Raw genomic sequence first — 18,289 nt, 5'->3', positions numbered from 1 at the left:
GGTCAGACCTAAAGTGGTAGCATGGTTATTTAAACTGCATTTTCATTGGTATTTTTTTCATTTTCCAAGAATATCTTCCCATATCGTTATCAGGAGCTGAATATCATGTATCGTTCCATCTTGTGAACTTTGTATATCGTCCTACCTCTGCGGTGTAGTGGTTCGCACCTCTGCCTCACAGCAAGAAAGTCCTGGGTTCAAGCCCTTGGGTCCTTTCTGTGTGGAGTTTACATGTTCTCTCTAGGTAGTCCGGCTTTCCTCCACAATCCAAAAACATGACTGTTTGATTGATTGGAGTCTTCAATTTACCCGTAAGAGTGAATATGAGTGGTTGTTTGTCTGTCTGTGACAAAGCGGGTCTGAAAATGAATGGATGGATGGATATATGTGGGAAAAATAAGGCAATGAGATATTGGGATAATATACACAGGCAATAAATGAAATAATCAGTGAGGCTGGGGAAAAATATGTTTTCAGGAGAGTATTTAGTTTGGTGTTCATTGTCCATTCATATGATGCTTTTTAAGGTTAATAAAGAGCTTTATCAGAAAAAGGATTCCCGATCATTTATACAGATGCCTTTGTGGATAAAATAAATAAATAAATTAAGTTCCAATTGTGCAAGATTTGGTCTCTTCCTTTTTATGTTTATATATGAGATGTTTACTGTGTGCAAGGGAACTGTGGCAAGATTTATTGACAAAAACAAAACAAAAACAAAAAAAAAACATGGCGGGTGTGAAAGTAAATAGTAACTTTTACGTTAAGTACTATTTAATTGAGCTACTTTTTACTTGTACTTGAGTATTTTATGTATGACTTCCTTGTACTTGTACTTGAGTACAATTTCAATCAAGTAACAGTACTTGTATCAGTGCTCTTTACACCTCTGAACACTAGGGGTCAGATTATTATTAGATGGATATTATCCATAAAGTGGAAACATGTGGTAATTGACCGAACAGCACCATCTAGCGGGGAAATGTTTGTAACTTCTAAGATTATTTTCCAATGCATGGATTTAAGAGAAAGGAAAAGTGCAGTTCTTAGTTTGTACCGTAGGCTGCATGTAGACATGGTGAAGTTGGTGATAAACACTGAGTCACAGGGTCAGGCCTCTGTGAGGCTCAGCAGCTGCTGACACTGCAGTGCAAACACAGATTAATCATTACACACTGACCTGACATATGAGCAGCCTTTACACTGCAGCTAGGAACGGGAGCCAAATGTTCTGAAGGAAATGCGTAAAGATGAATATGTTGCATGCAATTTTATGAAACACTGGCATTAATAATCACATAGTTCTTTGCAATCCCTCCTGTGGTGCCTGTATATACTACAGCAGCTATATTTAGTTGTTGTCATGTCATGTGTGGAGCAGGTCAGTGAAGGAGGAGGACACGCCTCTGGGTTAAATGGAGTCAGCCGTGCGTAAACTCCGACGCGCAGCCGATCCACACTTTCCCACAGTTGTTTTTTTTTTTTTTAATTTTTAAACCAGTTACCAGAAGATATTGAAATATTGGTTGGTTGGTGACAAATGCAGCGATGACCCGAGAGGAGGACCTTATGCGGATTGCTAAAAAACTGGACAAAATGGTGTCTAGAAATAACACGGTGAGACTATTTTGGCACGCACAGGTGGCGCGTCGTCCTGTAACCTCGTGTAGCTGCAGGCCACGTCCACACTTTTGTTTTAATTTATTATTATTATTTAGTTAGTTTTGCATTATATGTGACAGTGATTTCTTTTCATTCCTTGTGTTAATGCTGTGTACAGATTTAGCACTGGCCTGTCTGAGCTGTAACAAACGATCAACAGGTGTTCGGTGCGTGCAGGGCGTCCAACCTTCATGTTGGATGTATTTGTCTGCTGCTCTTTCTTGTCTGTCTTTTTTCTTTTTGCACATTTCCTCACACATTCAGTGACATTTGCCTTCAATGCAGAGCGGCCAGTAAACAGAGGTCGGTGTGAGTGAATGTGCACACTCGACATTTTCCTGTGGGCGCGCGCTGCGCAGAGATAACAGAGCTGCGCGCGTGAGGCTCAGTCCATCGACATAAACACCACAGCAGTGAATAGATCTGTAGAATCACACAAAATAAACACAACATGTGCATTACTGTGTTCTTTATACACTGAGAGCTTGCGCATTATTGCTTGTTTAAAGGTCAACAGTACAAAAAACAACAACAAAGTTATTGCATAAAAGCTAAAAAAATATGGAAACAAATTTGAAGAATCAATTCAGAATAATTTATATGAAAAATGTATATATATATAGAAACTGTATTAAAAGCCACTACAAACAAAAACAATTAGTATTTAGTAGGGGTTTGAATTGCTGTGAATGTGACGATATGATTCACTATGTGCATGTCATGATACGATATATCCCGATACTAAACAATACGATGTATCGCAATATCAATAATTACTAATTTTTCCTTTACAAGTACAAAATGGTATTGAATACAATTTATTTTATTTTTGTTAAACTTGTGAGAACCAGTAAATGGCAACTCACTTTAATTCAAGTGCCAATATAAAAAAACAAGTGGTATGTTGATCAAACTGTCAAATTACATTTTTTATATTAAAAAAAGTTCAACTTTTGCTTCTATAACTGATTCTGATTCTGTTAAGTTCTTAAATTCTACAAAAGAACTAGTCACATACATCTATAAAAATGCACCGTATGTTTTATGAAAATAAAAATGCAATCAACTACCAAACTAAAATGCATTGAGGAGTGAAGTAGTTAAACAAGGTCTGATGTGGACAGTGACCAGGCGTTTATGTGCTATGCATATGTCAGCGCAAATAAATGTTTTTTTCTTTATAAAAAAATTAAATTGGAGGTTTTTTGCATCGATACAATAATCGCACAGTGAAATATCACGATTTAGCTCCAAATCGTTTTTTTCTTACACCCTTAGTATTTAGAGCCGAACAAGATGGAATTTTTGGATCAGATGCCGATACTAATATTGGGTATCTTAATAATCGGCTGATATATGAAACAAGAACATTGATATACAAAGGTCACAATTCTTGTAATGTCCAAAATATGATTAAAGACAAAAAAAAAACTAAATTAGAATAAGGAACTTTAATTAGTGACACTGTCAACATAATGACTGTAAAGCCACTGATAAATAAGAAAAGGAAAACTTTTGTAAAACGTACATTTTCCAGGATACAATGTAAGAAAAATTGTTAGTCAGTTATAAAGTTGTTCAAATTACAATCAGTAAACATGGTTAAAATAAAAAAGGGAAAATGTAACCGTAAACAATGAACTTGAGCTCTTCTCCTAGTGTTGTAATTTATGTTGTCATTACTGCAGGCAGCACAGCACAGAGCCACAGAACATCAGTGCTGTAAGAATGTTAATACATCATCAGTTATATTAGGGACGGACAGATTATTCAGACGGGCTATTGACCGCGCTATTTATTTTTATTTATTTTTTTTGTATTTATTCAGTTCATTTCCGACATGGTTGCAATCACAGAAATTCACTTTGACATTCACAGCAAAATCACATCATGGTTTTTTTTTTTGTCCTTTTGCATGCCGGAAAGGGCGACGGAAAAAAAGCATTTTGCTTATCTAGATCCGTCCCCTGATTTGAACACAGATAATTTTACATCAAACCTCGTTTCTTCCCTTGTCAAACATTTTCATCTTCTTCATACCATAATTTCATCTTTTCATTAACGTTTTTTTTTTTTTTTTTTTGTCCTTTTTTATGTGATGTGTTCTCGTCTGCAGTCATTGTTCCTGTTGTTACTCCTCCTCACTGTCCTTTTTCTCCGTATCTCCTCGAGCTTTCTTTTCCAGTCGTTGTTTACGTTCCTCCAACTCTCCAAACGAAAAGTTCTTTTCCTTTTGAAGTACCTTCATATCCTCGGAAAGTCGCCTCAGCATACGATGCATCAGAAAGGCACATGCACATGCACATACCCCATCATTATATAAGAGGCCTGTTTAATTGGTGGGGATCTAGTATTAATCCAATGTATTAATACATGCACTAGTATTAATACTAGTGCAGTGCCCAGTATGTATTGCTGTAGAAAAGTGGGAGGTTAAGTAGGTTTTTCATGGATGGCCAAATGAGGTTGTGTTTGAAGGTGGGCCGTCAGGGACATTTAGGTTTGTTGTGAAATGTGTAGAGTGATAACTATTGTGTTTTCATATATTTTGGCTTATAGCAAGGACACTGTAGGGAGTTGAACCCCATTCCACTAATGTGAAAACACCATGACCAGTGCCTTTTGCTTTTTTAGCCCTTGGGAAAAAGCAAAAACAGTGATGAATTTGTCTGTTGTCATTGATGTCTAACTAAACCTCGATTATCATCAGTAACTATGTAAACTGGTAATTATAGAACTAAGACTATAACTAGTCTTAGTCTAACCCTAACCCTAACCCTTAGAGTATTTTTAAAGACAACCAAAACACAAACTAAATCCCTATCTTTACCTAGTTTTGAACACATTCAAGGTAAGTTACGGATAGGTAAAGTATTTTTTTTTACATGACAGTTCCTAACAATGTTTTCCTGACTCAATAGTAGTTTTAATAAGGTAAACTCACACGTTTGAATGAGTGTTTGGCTGATGGTGCTTTCACTGCTTGGTGTGCAGGAGGGTGCCATGGATCTGCTGAAGGAACTGAGAAGCTTTAACATGACACTCAAACTTCTTCAGGTGAGATCCAGCTAACAGTGTCATTGTCATTCATGTGCATGTCAACCAAAAGTCTCCATAAGACATTTATGCAGGCTAAAGTAAAAAAAACCCAAAAAAAAAAACCAGTAAGTCTTCACGGGGTCTTTGGTGTGATGGTTTCAGGAAACACGAATCGGCATGTCTGTGAATGGCATCAGAAAACACTGCACGGATGAAGAGGTCGTGTCTCTGGCTAAAGTCCTCATTAAAGACTGGAAGAGACTTCTGGGTAGTGACAGAGTGCACACACACACACACACACACACACACACATTTGATACGATGCTGATGTGACCTCCACTTGTCTTCAGCTCAGGCCGACTCGGGTCATTCTCACTCTGAGAAAGTGGATGAAAGGAGGAACAGTTTGGACTCCACTAAAACGTCTCCGTGCAGCTCGCCCTCAGAGACGCAGAGCACAGACAGGTACACAGACAAGTATACAGACAGATACACAGACACAACAGAGTGTGACACTCAAAACCTTAAGGTTCTCTTTCCTGCAGAATTTACACTTCAAACTTGATCAGTCTCATCCATGCACATGGAACAGGACAAGTGGCTGGGCTGTAATGGAGATGCTTTCTTCTTTGCCAGCTGTTTGTGTTACTGTTCAGCTCAAGGACACTTGGAAAACAAAGACAACTTATATTTGGGTTTCTGACTGTTTTTGCAGTTTGAGGAAAGATCCGACCACCTGAGCCACAGCCTCCGTAAAAGACTAAGAAGTTACAACAGCTTCACTGTAAACCCGAATAGCTTATCGGAACTCAAAAAAATTGAGTTTTTTTTTAGTTGATTAACTTAAAAGCCAACATTTTCCAGACCTTAAAAGATTGGAAAACTGGCTATTTGAACTTTTTTGTTAACAGTTTTGTTAAATTACAATCCTTTTTTAAATAATCCCTAGTTAAAACAACAGAAATAACATGACTTTATTTTTTTAGCATGTAATTACTTAATTCTATTAAGTTGTACTTAAGTTGTGTTTTTAAGTTGTGCTTACTTCTAAACAAATATAGTTAAATTTACTCAAAAAACATTAGTTAAAGTTAAAGAACATGTTACACCAACTTTTTCTATAACTGAATATAAACTACTTGATCTATTTAATTACTTTGAACCTTCTGGTTTAGTGTTTGTTGAAAAAAAAAAAAACTCAAAAAGGTATTATGAAGTGATGATCTAATGTGTGACTTCCCTTTATGCTATAAACACATTTTATTATAATCATTATTTCTCTAAATTCAGACCGTAAACCAACTGGTCTCACTCTGGGACCCACATTTTGCCACAGTTATTAAATAGCTGTTGAAAACACACACATAAAAACATACATCTATATATTTTTCTGTGCAACATGCATTTCACAGCATGCATCAAAATAAAAGACAAGTCCAACATGAGAGACAATAAGTATTTATTTATTTTTAACACGATCGACCCAGTACAGGTCCGCGACCCAGTTGAGAATCCCTGCCTTAAACAATGAGTTAAGACAGTTACCTCCATCCCTCTGAGGTTTGTGTTTATCTTCAACATGTAGGCAGTAATGCACCATCAACTGGAAAGCAGTAACAAACACTTTTGTTGTGTTTCATGCCAAGTTAAGTTTAGGGAAAACACATTTTTGAACATCCTGAAATTATTCCATGAACAATATCTTGTCCATAAACAGAATAAAGACAAATCAACAGGAAAAATCTGCTTGTAATCCAAACAAAATACATCATCAAGATGTTTGAAAAAAAAAAAAAAAAGCTGGATGAAGTCTCATGACATTTTCAATCCTAAATCTTTTAAAAAATGTCCATCAGGTTCATCTCAAATTACATTGTTTGTAAAAAAACAATAGGATTCAAGTTGTTGGGTCATCATTTTGTGTGAGGCTTCATGAGAAGTACATATGAATAATATATCAAACAAAAGGCACAGAAACACAGGTCTGTTTGACCTTTGACAGCTTTTGTCTTCATGTTTCAAAGCAACAGGAACCAAACAGTTTTTGCACACGTTTGACAACCTCAAGAAATACAGTTTGCATATAAACCTCATTGTGATTAGACAATGTTATTTATTTACTGTATATTTTCAAAAACATCAAAGGGAACCAACGCACTTCACTCCATTAATCGTGTCGTCCTTGGTTCTTTGTTGGGTCTCAGATGAAAAAAGTTTAGAATTCAAAAAATTCCATTGAATGCATTACGACAGTCACTTCTTCGTCACGAGTTCTGTCTGTGGGAGGACAGAGACGAGTCCTTTTTGCTCTTGAATAAATGGACAAACTATGTTTTTCTGTCATTTTGTTTCTGATAGTCATAGAATGGATGTCCAACTGAAACACAACTCAGAGCCTGATAAAAAAGACAATAAAGAAAGAAAAGAAAAACAAAACCATGAAGTGAAAAGCAACAAGCCGCCCACAGAGGACTCCTGTGGTGTAAAGCACTCGAGGGACAGCATTAATGAGAGAAATCCTCCAGAAATCCAAATGGTCGAACAGACAGCTCGACTTCAGATGGAAGACAAAAAGCAGAAACATCAATCTGACAAACACAGGTCAGAGCTGAGGAAAGAAAGACCATCAGGAGAAACAAAAATAATGAGACACTCTAAAGAACACCAGGAGGAGCTGAACAAACACTGTGGAGATGACAAGAAGAAGGACAAACGAGAGGAAAGCCGACCCCAGAGGCCCATCCATGGTCTTCAGCGAGCAAAGCCACACAGTGAACCACACGGAGAGAAATTAGCTGATGTCTATCGGCAGATGTTTGAAAGGTGAGACTGTGTCAGATTAAAGTTGAATTTTTAAACCTCAGAACAATCCACAAGCGCTTCAGAGGGATTCTTTATTCCAGGAGAAGCGTGTTGGACAGCAGCATTCTGTACCCCACTCGGTTCCCCTCACCCCCTCGACCTGCTCGGCCTCCTTTACCCATCAAACATCCAGCTTCGGACTTGAAAAAAGACAGGTCAGGACTCCTGAAAAGCTGCCCCTGCATGACATGAGAGTGTCTGACTTACCTGTGTGCACTGACGCCTCCTCTGTGGTCTCTGTGCATGGTGCATGCTGTGCTGACTCACTCATGATCTGCCTGACCTGTACGCAGCATCACCTGGAACTCATGTGCTTTGCTCTCATCTATTGTGACGTGTTCAGAAAGGACGGTAAAGAGTCTTCGTCCCGACATCCTCGTCCTCACGCCTCTCCACCCACATCTCCTAAGGCTAAAGGACCCTCAGTAGAACTAAAGAAAGAGAGGTCAGACCTGCTGCAGGGGGCACAACACCAGTGAGTTCAGACTTTGTCAATAGACTCAGTATTTCTGGTTATCTTATCAGGAAACCTGCAGCAGACCCAAATGCTCCGATCGCTCCTCTCCCTTTCCACCTTCATCCTCATCCTCCCCCTCCTCCCAGGTCTGACTCTGCACTTCCCATTGAAGTGATTTTTACTGATGCTACTCACTGTGAATGTGTGAAGCTCTAAGATCTATTTCTGCATAGAAAGGAGCCTCCCGACCCCAACGCTCCTCTTCCTCCACTCCCTCTTCACCTTCACCCTCCTCCACCTCCCTCAAAAAGTCACACACTTGAAGGGAAAAAAGACCAAGAGAGGTGGGCTATCGTTGCTCCCTGCATGGCACGGCCTCCTCGTTGTCTAAAATATTTTTGCGTTTTGAATGTTTTTGCCACGACAGGAAGTCACCAAAAGACTCAAAGCAGCCTACAGAGAAAAAGACTGTTGATCACGTAAAGAAGGACAGGTCTGGGATCTGGCAACCAATAATGCATGAAACATATGCATTGTTTACGTGACTTTATGTTGATACCAATTGTTTCCTTCTCACAGAAAAAACTCTGTGGATAACAAAGTGACTCAAAAGCACTTGGACGAGGCCAAGAGGGAAAGGTTGGCACGTCACTAGTGTGATCATAACACATCAAACTGAAAGAAGTTTGGAGTTTAACATTTCATCCTTGAAACCTAATATGAGTGTGCATGGTGGATGTTAATGTGGTTTGCAACCACACAAATGACATTTTTCCCTTTCATCAGAAAAGATTCGTCTGAGTCAAAACCGACACCCAAAAAATCCAGTTTGGAGGTCCGAAAGGAAAACCACAGGTTTGCTGGACTTATGGATGTAAATCCAAAGCACAGCATCAATGAGTAGGCCAGGCTCCAAGATGCCTTCATGACTTTATGCTTCTTTTCATTGCAGGAGGGAGTCTTCTGACTGCATGCCTGGCCAAGCTGTGAAACGCCATTCAACTGAATCCAAAGCTGAAAGGTCAGAGTGATGTGCACCACTGAGTTCAAGATTTCTGTAATAGGCCATTCCTTTTCTCTAACTGGGATACACTTTAACGTGTTTCATTTACAAGGCGGGAATCCACTAATGAGAATAAAAGCAGCCCGCCACCAGCAAAGAAGCTAACAGGTGAAAGGTAACTGAAAAATAACAGCAATTAAAGCAGAACGAAGTAACTTTTTGACTTTAAGAAATCTTTCTTGTAGTCCCTGTGAGGGCAATACAAGTGTTTATGGGGTGATTGGGGGGGGGTCTTTCATCTCCCCCTGCTGTCTCTGGTCAGAAAACAGGACTTGCAACTTTCCTGCCTCCTACCTGCTTTACAGCTACCCAATACAAACAAATGCTAGATTATGACCAGCCCCGTGCCTGCACACGGTTGTCTATTAAGTCACTTTTCTCAAACTTATATCATGGCAGAGCCAGCAAAAAAAAGGCAGAGAAGACCTTTGTCTGAGGAACAGAGCAACTCAATGCAGTGACAGCCAGCGCTCCATCAGGCAGCACACACACAAATATCCATCCATCTATCTGTTCGTCCGTCCGTCCATCTATCTATCTATCTATCTATCTATCTATCTATCTATCTATCTATCTATCTATCTATCTATCTATCTATCTATCTATCTATCTATCTATCTATCTATCTATCTATCTATATCTCTCTCTCTCTCTCTCTCTCTCTATCTATCTATCTATCTATCTATCTATCTATCTATCTATCTATCTATCTATCTATCTATCTATCTATCTATCTATCTATCTATCTATCTATCTATCTATCTATCTATCTATCTATCTATCCATCCATCCATCCATCCATCCATCCATCCATCCATCCATTTTTAGAGCCGCTTTGTCAGCACACAAACAAACACATCACACACATTTCCACACTCCCTTCCGTATTACTCCCACATCATTCATTTATTTTACTTGTCTCTCTTCCTCATACTGTTCACATGGTCACATGGGACTATATGTGTGAAAGCACCCTTAGTGTCACTGTTGTATCAGGATTTTTCAGTGATCAGTTGCTACCGTCTTGGGAGAGCAAAGGTGTGCATGTAGCTGTGGGGTGGGGCAGGCGACGGGGGTGCGGAGTGTTTACCACAGTGACATAACCAAAAGGGACCTTTAGGGGGAGCGCTAAGCACAAGTTACTTAGTTCTGCTTTAATAACAATGTAATGCCATTTTATTTATATAAAAAAAGAGAAACTTCCTATAATATATATCTGAATATCTGAACAATATTTGTACGTTTGGTTTATGTGTAGAAGAGAGTCTCATGGCTCTAAGCCTTCCCTGCCGAGCCCTCCTCTGAGGAAGCTGTCGACCGACAGCTTGGAAAAGTAAGTTACCTTTTTTAATTGATGAAATAAACCTCATCTTATCCCTAGGGTTGCGACTTCCTAATCATGGGTGCAACTTGTGCGATAAATATATTGGATAAAATGAGACATGAGTTAAACAGAGTGTAGCACCCTCTCTTCTACCCTTTCACAATAAATGCCCTGGATAAAGGCTACACGCTAACTCCAATACGCCATATTATTTAAAAACCTGATAAAATTGGTTAGTTTGTCAAATTATTTGTGTTGTCCTATTAAGACTGCCTGTCGGTTATACTGTAATTAAAAAAAAACAAAAAAAAAAACTGCAGTGTTTTGGCACTTTAAGGAAAGTGCACACAAACCTGTTTTTGTCTGTTTAGTCGTATCTAAACATCCACCAGAAAAAATGTATTTTATTTTGGTTGTCTTTACCTCAGAAAAAGTAAAGTGGAACCTTCGAAAACTCCCACCACTCCAACCAGCCCGATGTCCCCCAGCTTCTCCTCACCTGGAGGTCCGCTGTCTCCTCACTTTGCTACTGGAGACTCCATCAGAGACAAGTGCATCGAGATGCTGACGGCCGCTCTCCGCACAGACAGTCAGATTGAACGTCTACTGCATGAGCTTTGTTAAATGTACACTTTAAACGTTTACGGTGCTGATCACGAGTTGTATTCCTCCACAGATGACTACAAAGACTTTGGTGCAAACTGTGACAGCATGGCAGCAGAGATCGAAGATCATATCCTTCTCTCATGAATAATGGCCAGAAGTGTAAAGAGTACTGATATATCCTACTCAAGTAGAAGTCCTGTTATTATCACAAATTATGTAATTTGCATTACAATTATTTTTTTTAAAAAGTGAGCTTTTTATTTTAATAAATATCTGCTTAAGATTTTACTTTACAGAGAAGTACAGTTTTTAGTTTTGCAACTTCTGTGGAAGATGCAACCATGTGGAGAGATTCCTCCTCCTGTTAATGGTAGAAGTGTAGAGTACTGATACACTATATCCTACTCAAGTATAAGCACTGTTACTTGATTGAAATTGTACTCAAGTACAAGTACAAGTAAGTCATTCATAAAATACTCAAGTACAAGTAAAACCTAGCTCAATTAAATAGTACTCTAAGTAAAAGTTACAAGTTACTTTCACCCCCCACATTTAGTTTTAGTAATAGATCTTGCCACGGTTCCCTTAGAAAACATTTCATATATACATTTATAAGGATGGACGACATCTTGCACAATATAATGTATAAAATAAAAGGTTTATCAAAATGTACATTCCTTGTGCCCGGCCAAATGTGCCATGTGGGTAACAACATAATAGTTAGAATCCACAACCTGAACCTAAGATCAGAAATTGCACGACTAAGAACATATGGATTATGTTCAATGTGTCTTCATAAACTGTTGACCTGAAATCAGTGCAGTATTGTGGTTTAATTTTTAACATAATTTACTCAGTAATGGTTGGGTGTAGAAATGTCACAAATTACTTCACTTCTTTTAGAATGTACGTAAGTACAAGTATAATTACTGATTTATAAATATACTCAAAAAAGTACAAGTAATCGATTACTTTCACCTCAGATAATGGCTGATCTATATAAGTCATATTTCTAAGTTGGAATATAAATATTGCTGCATAGAGTTTAGTCACCCTTGACTGTTTGATCTCACATATCTACCAGGAGATAAAAGCCACTGACATGAAATACAAAAACAGGGTTCGAAGCCGCATCAGCAACCTGAAGGACCCAAAGAACCCGGGGCTACGCAGAAATGTTCTTGCAGGAAGCATCGACCTGAGCCGCATTGCCTCCATGTCTGCAGAGGTAGGTCTGCTGAGAGGCTCCTCCTTCACGCTGACACTAACACCTCCCACATGCTTTTCTCTCTGTTCGGCATGAGTTTCCAACCTCTTGTTCCTTGGAATTAAACTCCTCATTTAGGAAATGGCCAGTGACGAGCTGAAGCAGCTGAGGAATGTTCTCACCCAGGAGGCCATCAGGGAACACCAGATGGCCAAAACTGGTGGAACCTCCACCGACCTGCTGCAGTGCGGCAAGTGCAAGAAGAGGAACTGCACCTACAACCAGGTCACAATAAATACACAACAAAGCACACAAAGGTGACAAATTATTACAAGTGTGTGTGTGTGTGTAGGTGCAGACACGCAGTGCTGATGAGCCAATGACCACATTTGTTTTATGCAACGAGTGCGGCAACCGTTGGAAGGTAGGTCACTTCCTATCACCCAATTTTAACCCATGCTGTCAAACTCATTTTAGTCAAAGAGAGCCAATCGAAAATTAAACACGAGCCTTATTTATTTCTACCTCAGGGAAAAAAAGTGCATCATCAGCCACATTAGCCCTCAGTTTAGTATTTACAGCTGTAGTAAAACTAACATAACGCTAAAATAAAACACGACTAAAAGCATTTAGATATGCAAGCTGGAGCTGAATAATGTTTTTTTAATGTTGCCAGATTATGTGTGTTACACCTGTTGTCAACATGTTTCTGTAAGTGCTGTTTAATTGATAATGATATCATTTAAGTGTTTTAATTCTCCTCTTACCACATTTCAGTTTTGCTGATCTTATCACGATGAACCCAAAGAGTTATGAAACGATTGCAGCTTTCTACAAGTCACTACTAACATTTGGATTTGTTCTGTGTGGATTTATCGACTGAGTGTGAATATTACTTTGATTTATGGTCCATTGAATCAGCCAAGTTTGAACATTGTAATGATCATTTTACAATCACACATATAACGGTTTTATCTTTTCATAAAGCAGCTGTTCACTTTGTATATAACTTGTTTCAACTGCACTTGACATACAGTTGATATGGTTTTTTTTTTTTTTTTTTTTTTTAAACTGTTAATAAAACTGTTGGACAATCTTGATGTTGTGTTGCGTTTACTGGGCCAATTGAATTTAGACTTTACTTTTCTAAAGATAAACAAAATGAAAGGTGAAAACAGACTCAAACTTACTTGGAAATATGAGATACAACTTACGCTTAGATTCAACACTTCACGTTTGTTGCATGAACGTCAACCTACAGTAGATGGCAGTGAGTGTTCAAATCAATACTTCAGTATCTTAGGCTTCGTTGTGCATTTTGTCTTTGCTTGTTGCTCACCACATATTAAAGTCCACTTGTTAGAGCTGAAACGAGCCGAGCCAAGGCTTTGTTTTACTGTGGGAGTTATTAGTCTCCTACCTGCATTCTGTAACTCTAAAATAAGGCCTTCGATACATTGGTGGTAATGTAACAAATAGAGTCTGACTTGAACAAAAAAAAAACATCACCACATCCAGACTGCTGCCAGGCTGAGGGTCCACCATGTGGTTTCCTGGGATATTTGAGGACCCCCTCGAAAATGAGGACCCCCTCGAAAACGAGATGTTCCATCTCAAGGGGCATATCCTCCAATAAATAAATAAATTTGAAATTTGAAATATTATGTCGTTGCTTTACTTATGGATCATTTCAACCTTTAAAAGAGAGAAACACCACTGAGTGCTCCTTTCTACATTAATGCTGACATCCCAGTTTATACACAAAACTGCATCTGAGCCTCAAAATGTGGCCCCAGTTGCACAGTATGTGTAGTTGGTCTCTCATGTCAAAGCTGGGAGTTCAACAACAATAATGACACACATTCATGTGACTAAATAATAAACCAAATGTTGAAGGAAGTTTTAAATAAGAAAGAATAGGCACTTTACTTGTTTTATACACAAAGGCTGATATTACGCTGCCATTATTATGACATGACACCTGTCATTAGCATGAATAAGGCTGTTTTTAAGTGTCGCCCATTACCCTAACCCTAACCATAACTCCACCTAATCCCAAAAACACCAAAGTAGCTCCAAAGGTGTCATAATTTAGCGAACGACACTTAATGACAGCCTTCATGACACCTTATTCATGCTAATGACAGGGCAATTTCAGCCCCATATATTAAATTTCAAGTTAAGTGTTGCAAAATAATCTTAATCTTCTTCTTCTTCTTTTGATTTGTCATTTTAAAAATATACACATATATCAACACAGAACAATAGAGGTCAGCTCCTAGAAAGGCAAAATAATAATAATGTTTAAATAAAGAGGAGCCAGTAAGTACAAAAAGCCCCCAGTCAATATTATTAAAGCCAAGTCCGTCTATGTTCAGTTTATTTTTATAGATAGTAAAAAAAAAAGATTTCCATTTATATAACAAGGCATAGTCATCATTTTAAACCATCCTGGACGCTTGATAATAACTGTAACCCTTTTAGATACAGCAGAACAGAGCAGACTGCTGCTGCCAGGTTTAAAGTGAGTTTTAAAACCAAATCTAAACATTTACTGCTTGTTTCTGAAGCCTTTAATAGTCAGGCATCTGCGTACATTAGAGAAATTTAGTCTTTTTACTAGCCTGACCGGAGCCCATAATCCACTTCCAGTGAATCTCTGGCCTATAACATTAGTGGTAACCATGGGAGCACTTCTTAAAACTCATGTATGTAGGTTGGCCTTTCTTAAGTGCTGGCTTATTTTGCTCTTGGTGGCGACATAATTATTGTTTTGAAATATTACATTTTATTTATTTATGCCAATATTATTTTACCTTATTTATTTCATAATAAAGCACTTTGAAACTGTTTGTTCTGTATAAATAACATTCAATAAATCGCTGTACAACCAACAAAGGTGGAAGTTAATCCAATGGGACAATAAGCTAATAAAGTAAATGTGTTGGTTAATTAAAATTTTATTTTTCTTACCTATTAATGCCTTAGACATTTCTTAAAGTTATACTTAGAATACAAGCGTGCGGCGAGGATCGTTCCCTGGACCGCTGGGGGATGTGGCTGGTGCCCGGCTGCGAATGGGGGGTGGGAGGTGACCCCACGCTCTGTGGGGCTGGCATGGTTCGGGGGTGCCGCGGGGTGGCTCTCTTTGCGGGGTCTCTCTCTCGTTGATTGCCTCCTTCCCGCAGTGGAAGGCCCAGGTGGGCTGCTGTCCTAGCGTGGTCTGGGGCTGTGCGGCTCTGCTGGATTGTGGCCAGTTTGGCCCCCTCTCTTTCTGCTGGCCTGGCTGCATCTTTGGGCCCGGGGCTAGGATGCACTGGCATGCCTTGGGGGATAAAACTCGTACTGGGCTTAACCTTAGACATGTTGATCCCAAATACCAGTTTTAGGTATAACCACTCACTCCTTCCCTCTGTCTACAACCACCATTATACCTAAGCTTCACACTTGTCACCAGACAGGCTTGATTACACCACACAATAAGCACAATATGCACAACTAACATCACATCTCACTCCCACGTTACAATAATCAACTCTTCCACACCCTTTTGATTTCCTACCTTGACTCCCTCTTCCCTGTTCCCTTCCCCCTCACCTAGGTATAACACTGCCCTCTCTTTTTATATCCTTCCTAAAATAAACTGTTTCTTACCCTTCCTTAGGGAGGACTGGTGATGGTCACAGTTATGCATTAAAATAAATTCATTTATTTAATTGCAATAACAAAACATGCATTACTGTCTTAAAAAGATTACATTTCTTAGTGTTGACCTTTGACAGCATGTGCAGACAAAGAAAAAAAAATGAATACAAGCTTTTGCTTGACAATTTGATGCTTTTCTCCATCTGCACAGAATCGTTTTAAGTCAATTTGTTAAAAAAAAAAAAAAAAAATCAACTAACTCACAGCACTTGGAGGTGTCTTTAACAGACAGATAATTTATCATTGTACATACAATGGAAATCACCAATTTACATATAAGCATCCTTCAAAAAACACTTAATCTTAGCTCTGACAAGGCAAGGCTGGATCTAACCATACATTACAGTAAAAAGAAATATTTATTCCTTCAATTTGATATTCAGTCTCTTATTGTGTATTGATAAAGAGGCTCATTGCAATGAACCTTGGGTAAATGTCAAACAATATTCAATTTATTCTTATTGAGATTATTGTTTTCAACCTGTACAAAAGGTTACACCACTTACCAGCTTACATGTTACCATTTTTTCATAGATGTCTTTAATATAATGTGTAAGTACAGTCATGCCCTGACACTAACAGACCCCCACCACCGTGAGAAAAAAAGAAAAGAAAAGGAGCAAGCGAGTCAGAAAATGGATGGATGGATGAATACGGTTAGTGATGATGAGTTAAGGTTCTGCAAATATTCATGTGTCTACAAGCAGAACCTAAGAAGCACGTTGGCTGCATGCGTCTTTTCTTTTCTAGTGACCTTGTGTGGTTTGACTTGGCATGTCGGGTAAAGTAAAGAGCTTTGTCATAAACTTGGTGTCAATGTTTGTGTCTCTCCTGGCGACACTCCTGTCACCCCTTCTCTGTCAACCACAGACAGACATGATTGAATCTTGAAGCTCTGTGCGTTTCAGTTCCAGGGGACCAGGAGGTAAAGCACTCAGCACACAGGCTCACATTATCTCACAAGACGGCTGAAGATTTACATATAACCGTGTCACCATCAATAAAAACAGATATCAGATAGTTCAATGTCAAAACCAGCTACTATGACGGTAAATGCAATTTGTCTAATCTTGAGGTTTACTATTGGATCCTGTGACAAGCAGAGAAAATAGTGTAAAAGTACTGTGATATATTCATGGCTTTCCATTCCTCAAAATGATGAGACTGTTGAAAGCTTGTTTTCTGTCTCCCCGCTCGACGTTTCCTTGATGCTAATGTCTGTCTCTGAGTGTTGTAATGAGCCTGAAACCTTTTTGTTGCTAAAAGCAGACTTTTCAGATTCAGATAAGTTGGAAGCATTGAAGCCTCCTCTATCAAACACATCAGACTCAGTCAGCCACAGGATTTGGTTCTTTATTGTAAAAGTATATTAAAAAGCATTTTAAATAAATATAAACAAGTAATATCGTGACAGATACATACAATCGTACATACCATATAGACATATCATAAAATGACACTGTGCTGCACAGTACACAGTGTTTGTTTGCTGCTATCACCTTTGCAAAGTTGGTAATGACCAGGTAGTTACACAGTGTGCATGATGTTGATGACACTGATACTATCAGGGTTTGCTGAGAGGTGTTTAACTTTTATGGTGCTGTTATAATTTGTAAAGTGGTAATAGAATAACTGATATATCTGTAGGAAACTTAAAAAATAATAATAAAAAAGAGCAAAATATGCATTTCAGTGATGGATAAATCCTTTTTCTGTCCTAATCAACACTCATTATAATCATGCTGAAGATCCTCCTTTTGAAATCTTCCAAGAAAACAGAAGAAAAAAACATGAAAATACAACAAATATTTATAATTTCAAAAAATATGTTTTTTTTTTATATATTTCTTTTTTTTTTTTTTTGCATGAGAAAAAAAGATATAGAGAGCTAAGGTTTGACATGTGCTTTGGTGAATGTTGATATTTCCAAACGTAAACCTTCAAGTTACAAAGAGCATTCAAACCATAGCTCATGACACAAAAGGATCAAGGACGGTTAAAAGCTCTTTAAAACCCTTAGGATTTTTTACAGATTATTGTGATGTAAAACTGACAGAAAGAGTAGAGCTGAGCACAGCGTTTCACTGATACAAAGTGGCACTCAAAACCACTTTAAGAACAGTTATCAATGCTAATTCAAAGATGTGTTTACATTCATTTGTAACTTGATGTTTGGGCTTAGGGTGCAGCATCACATAATTATTTGGTGAAAATTACATTTGATGCAGTCTTACAAAAACATTTATTGAAAGGGACGAGACTGTTACATTGCATGAGCAGGTATGAATAATAATGTACATCCATCCATATCAATATGAGACCAAATTGAATGTCTGCCTTTCAGCGTGGACATCATCTCTTATG

The 18,289-nt window shown here is 38.3% G+C and overlaps 1 protein-coding gene across 5 annotated transcripts; it reads left to right on the top strand.

The window, feature by feature from the left end:
- Positions 1-1,318: 1,318 nt before the first annotated feature.
- Positions 1,319-13,215, top strand: tcea3 (transcription elongation factor A (SII), 3). Of its 5 annotated transcripts, XM_028471522.1 has the most exons (21): positions 1,325-1,617; positions 4,657-4,719; positions 4,864-4,969; positions 5,052-5,166; positions 7,060-7,524; positions 7,605-7,718; positions 7,907-8,008; positions 8,089-8,166; positions 8,254-8,364; positions 8,448-8,513; positions 8,600-8,659; positions 8,807-8,875; positions 8,973-9,041; positions 9,136-9,198; positions 10,342-10,416; positions 10,836-10,996; positions 11,084-11,140; positions 12,087-12,241; positions 12,359-12,505; positions 12,573-12,644; positions 12,998-13,215. In XM_028471522.1, the coding sequence occupies exons 1-21, from the start codon at positions 1,549-1,551 to the stop codon at positions 13,004-13,006; spliced, it is 2,226 nt and encodes a 741-aa protein (XP_028327323.1). In that variant the 5' UTR covers positions 1,325-1,548; the 3' UTR covers positions 13,007-13,215. The 5 variants fall into 5 exon arrangements, with proteins under 5 accessions (XP_028327324.1, XP_028327322.1, XP_028327323.1 ...); XM_028471521.1 differs by lacking the exon at positions 12,998-13,215 and having other exon boundaries at positions 1,322-1,617; positions 12,573-12,886; XM_028471523.1 differs by lacking the exons at positions 12,359-12,505; positions 12,573-12,644; positions 12,998-13,215 and having other exon boundaries at positions 1,319-1,617; positions 11,084-11,187; positions 12,087-12,211.
- The last annotated feature ends 5,074 nt before the right edge of the window (positions 13,216-18,289 follow it).

This window comes from Gouania willdenowi, chromosome 16 (assembly GCF_900634775.1).
Source record: "Gouania willdenowi chromosome 16, fGouWil2.1, whole genome shotgun sequence".
NCBI classification, from domain to species: domain Eukaryota; kingdom Metazoa; phylum Chordata; class Actinopteri; order Blenniiformes; family Gobiesocidae; genus Gouania; species Gouania willdenowi.
This window is presented reverse-complemented; position numbering and strand designations above follow the sequence as displayed.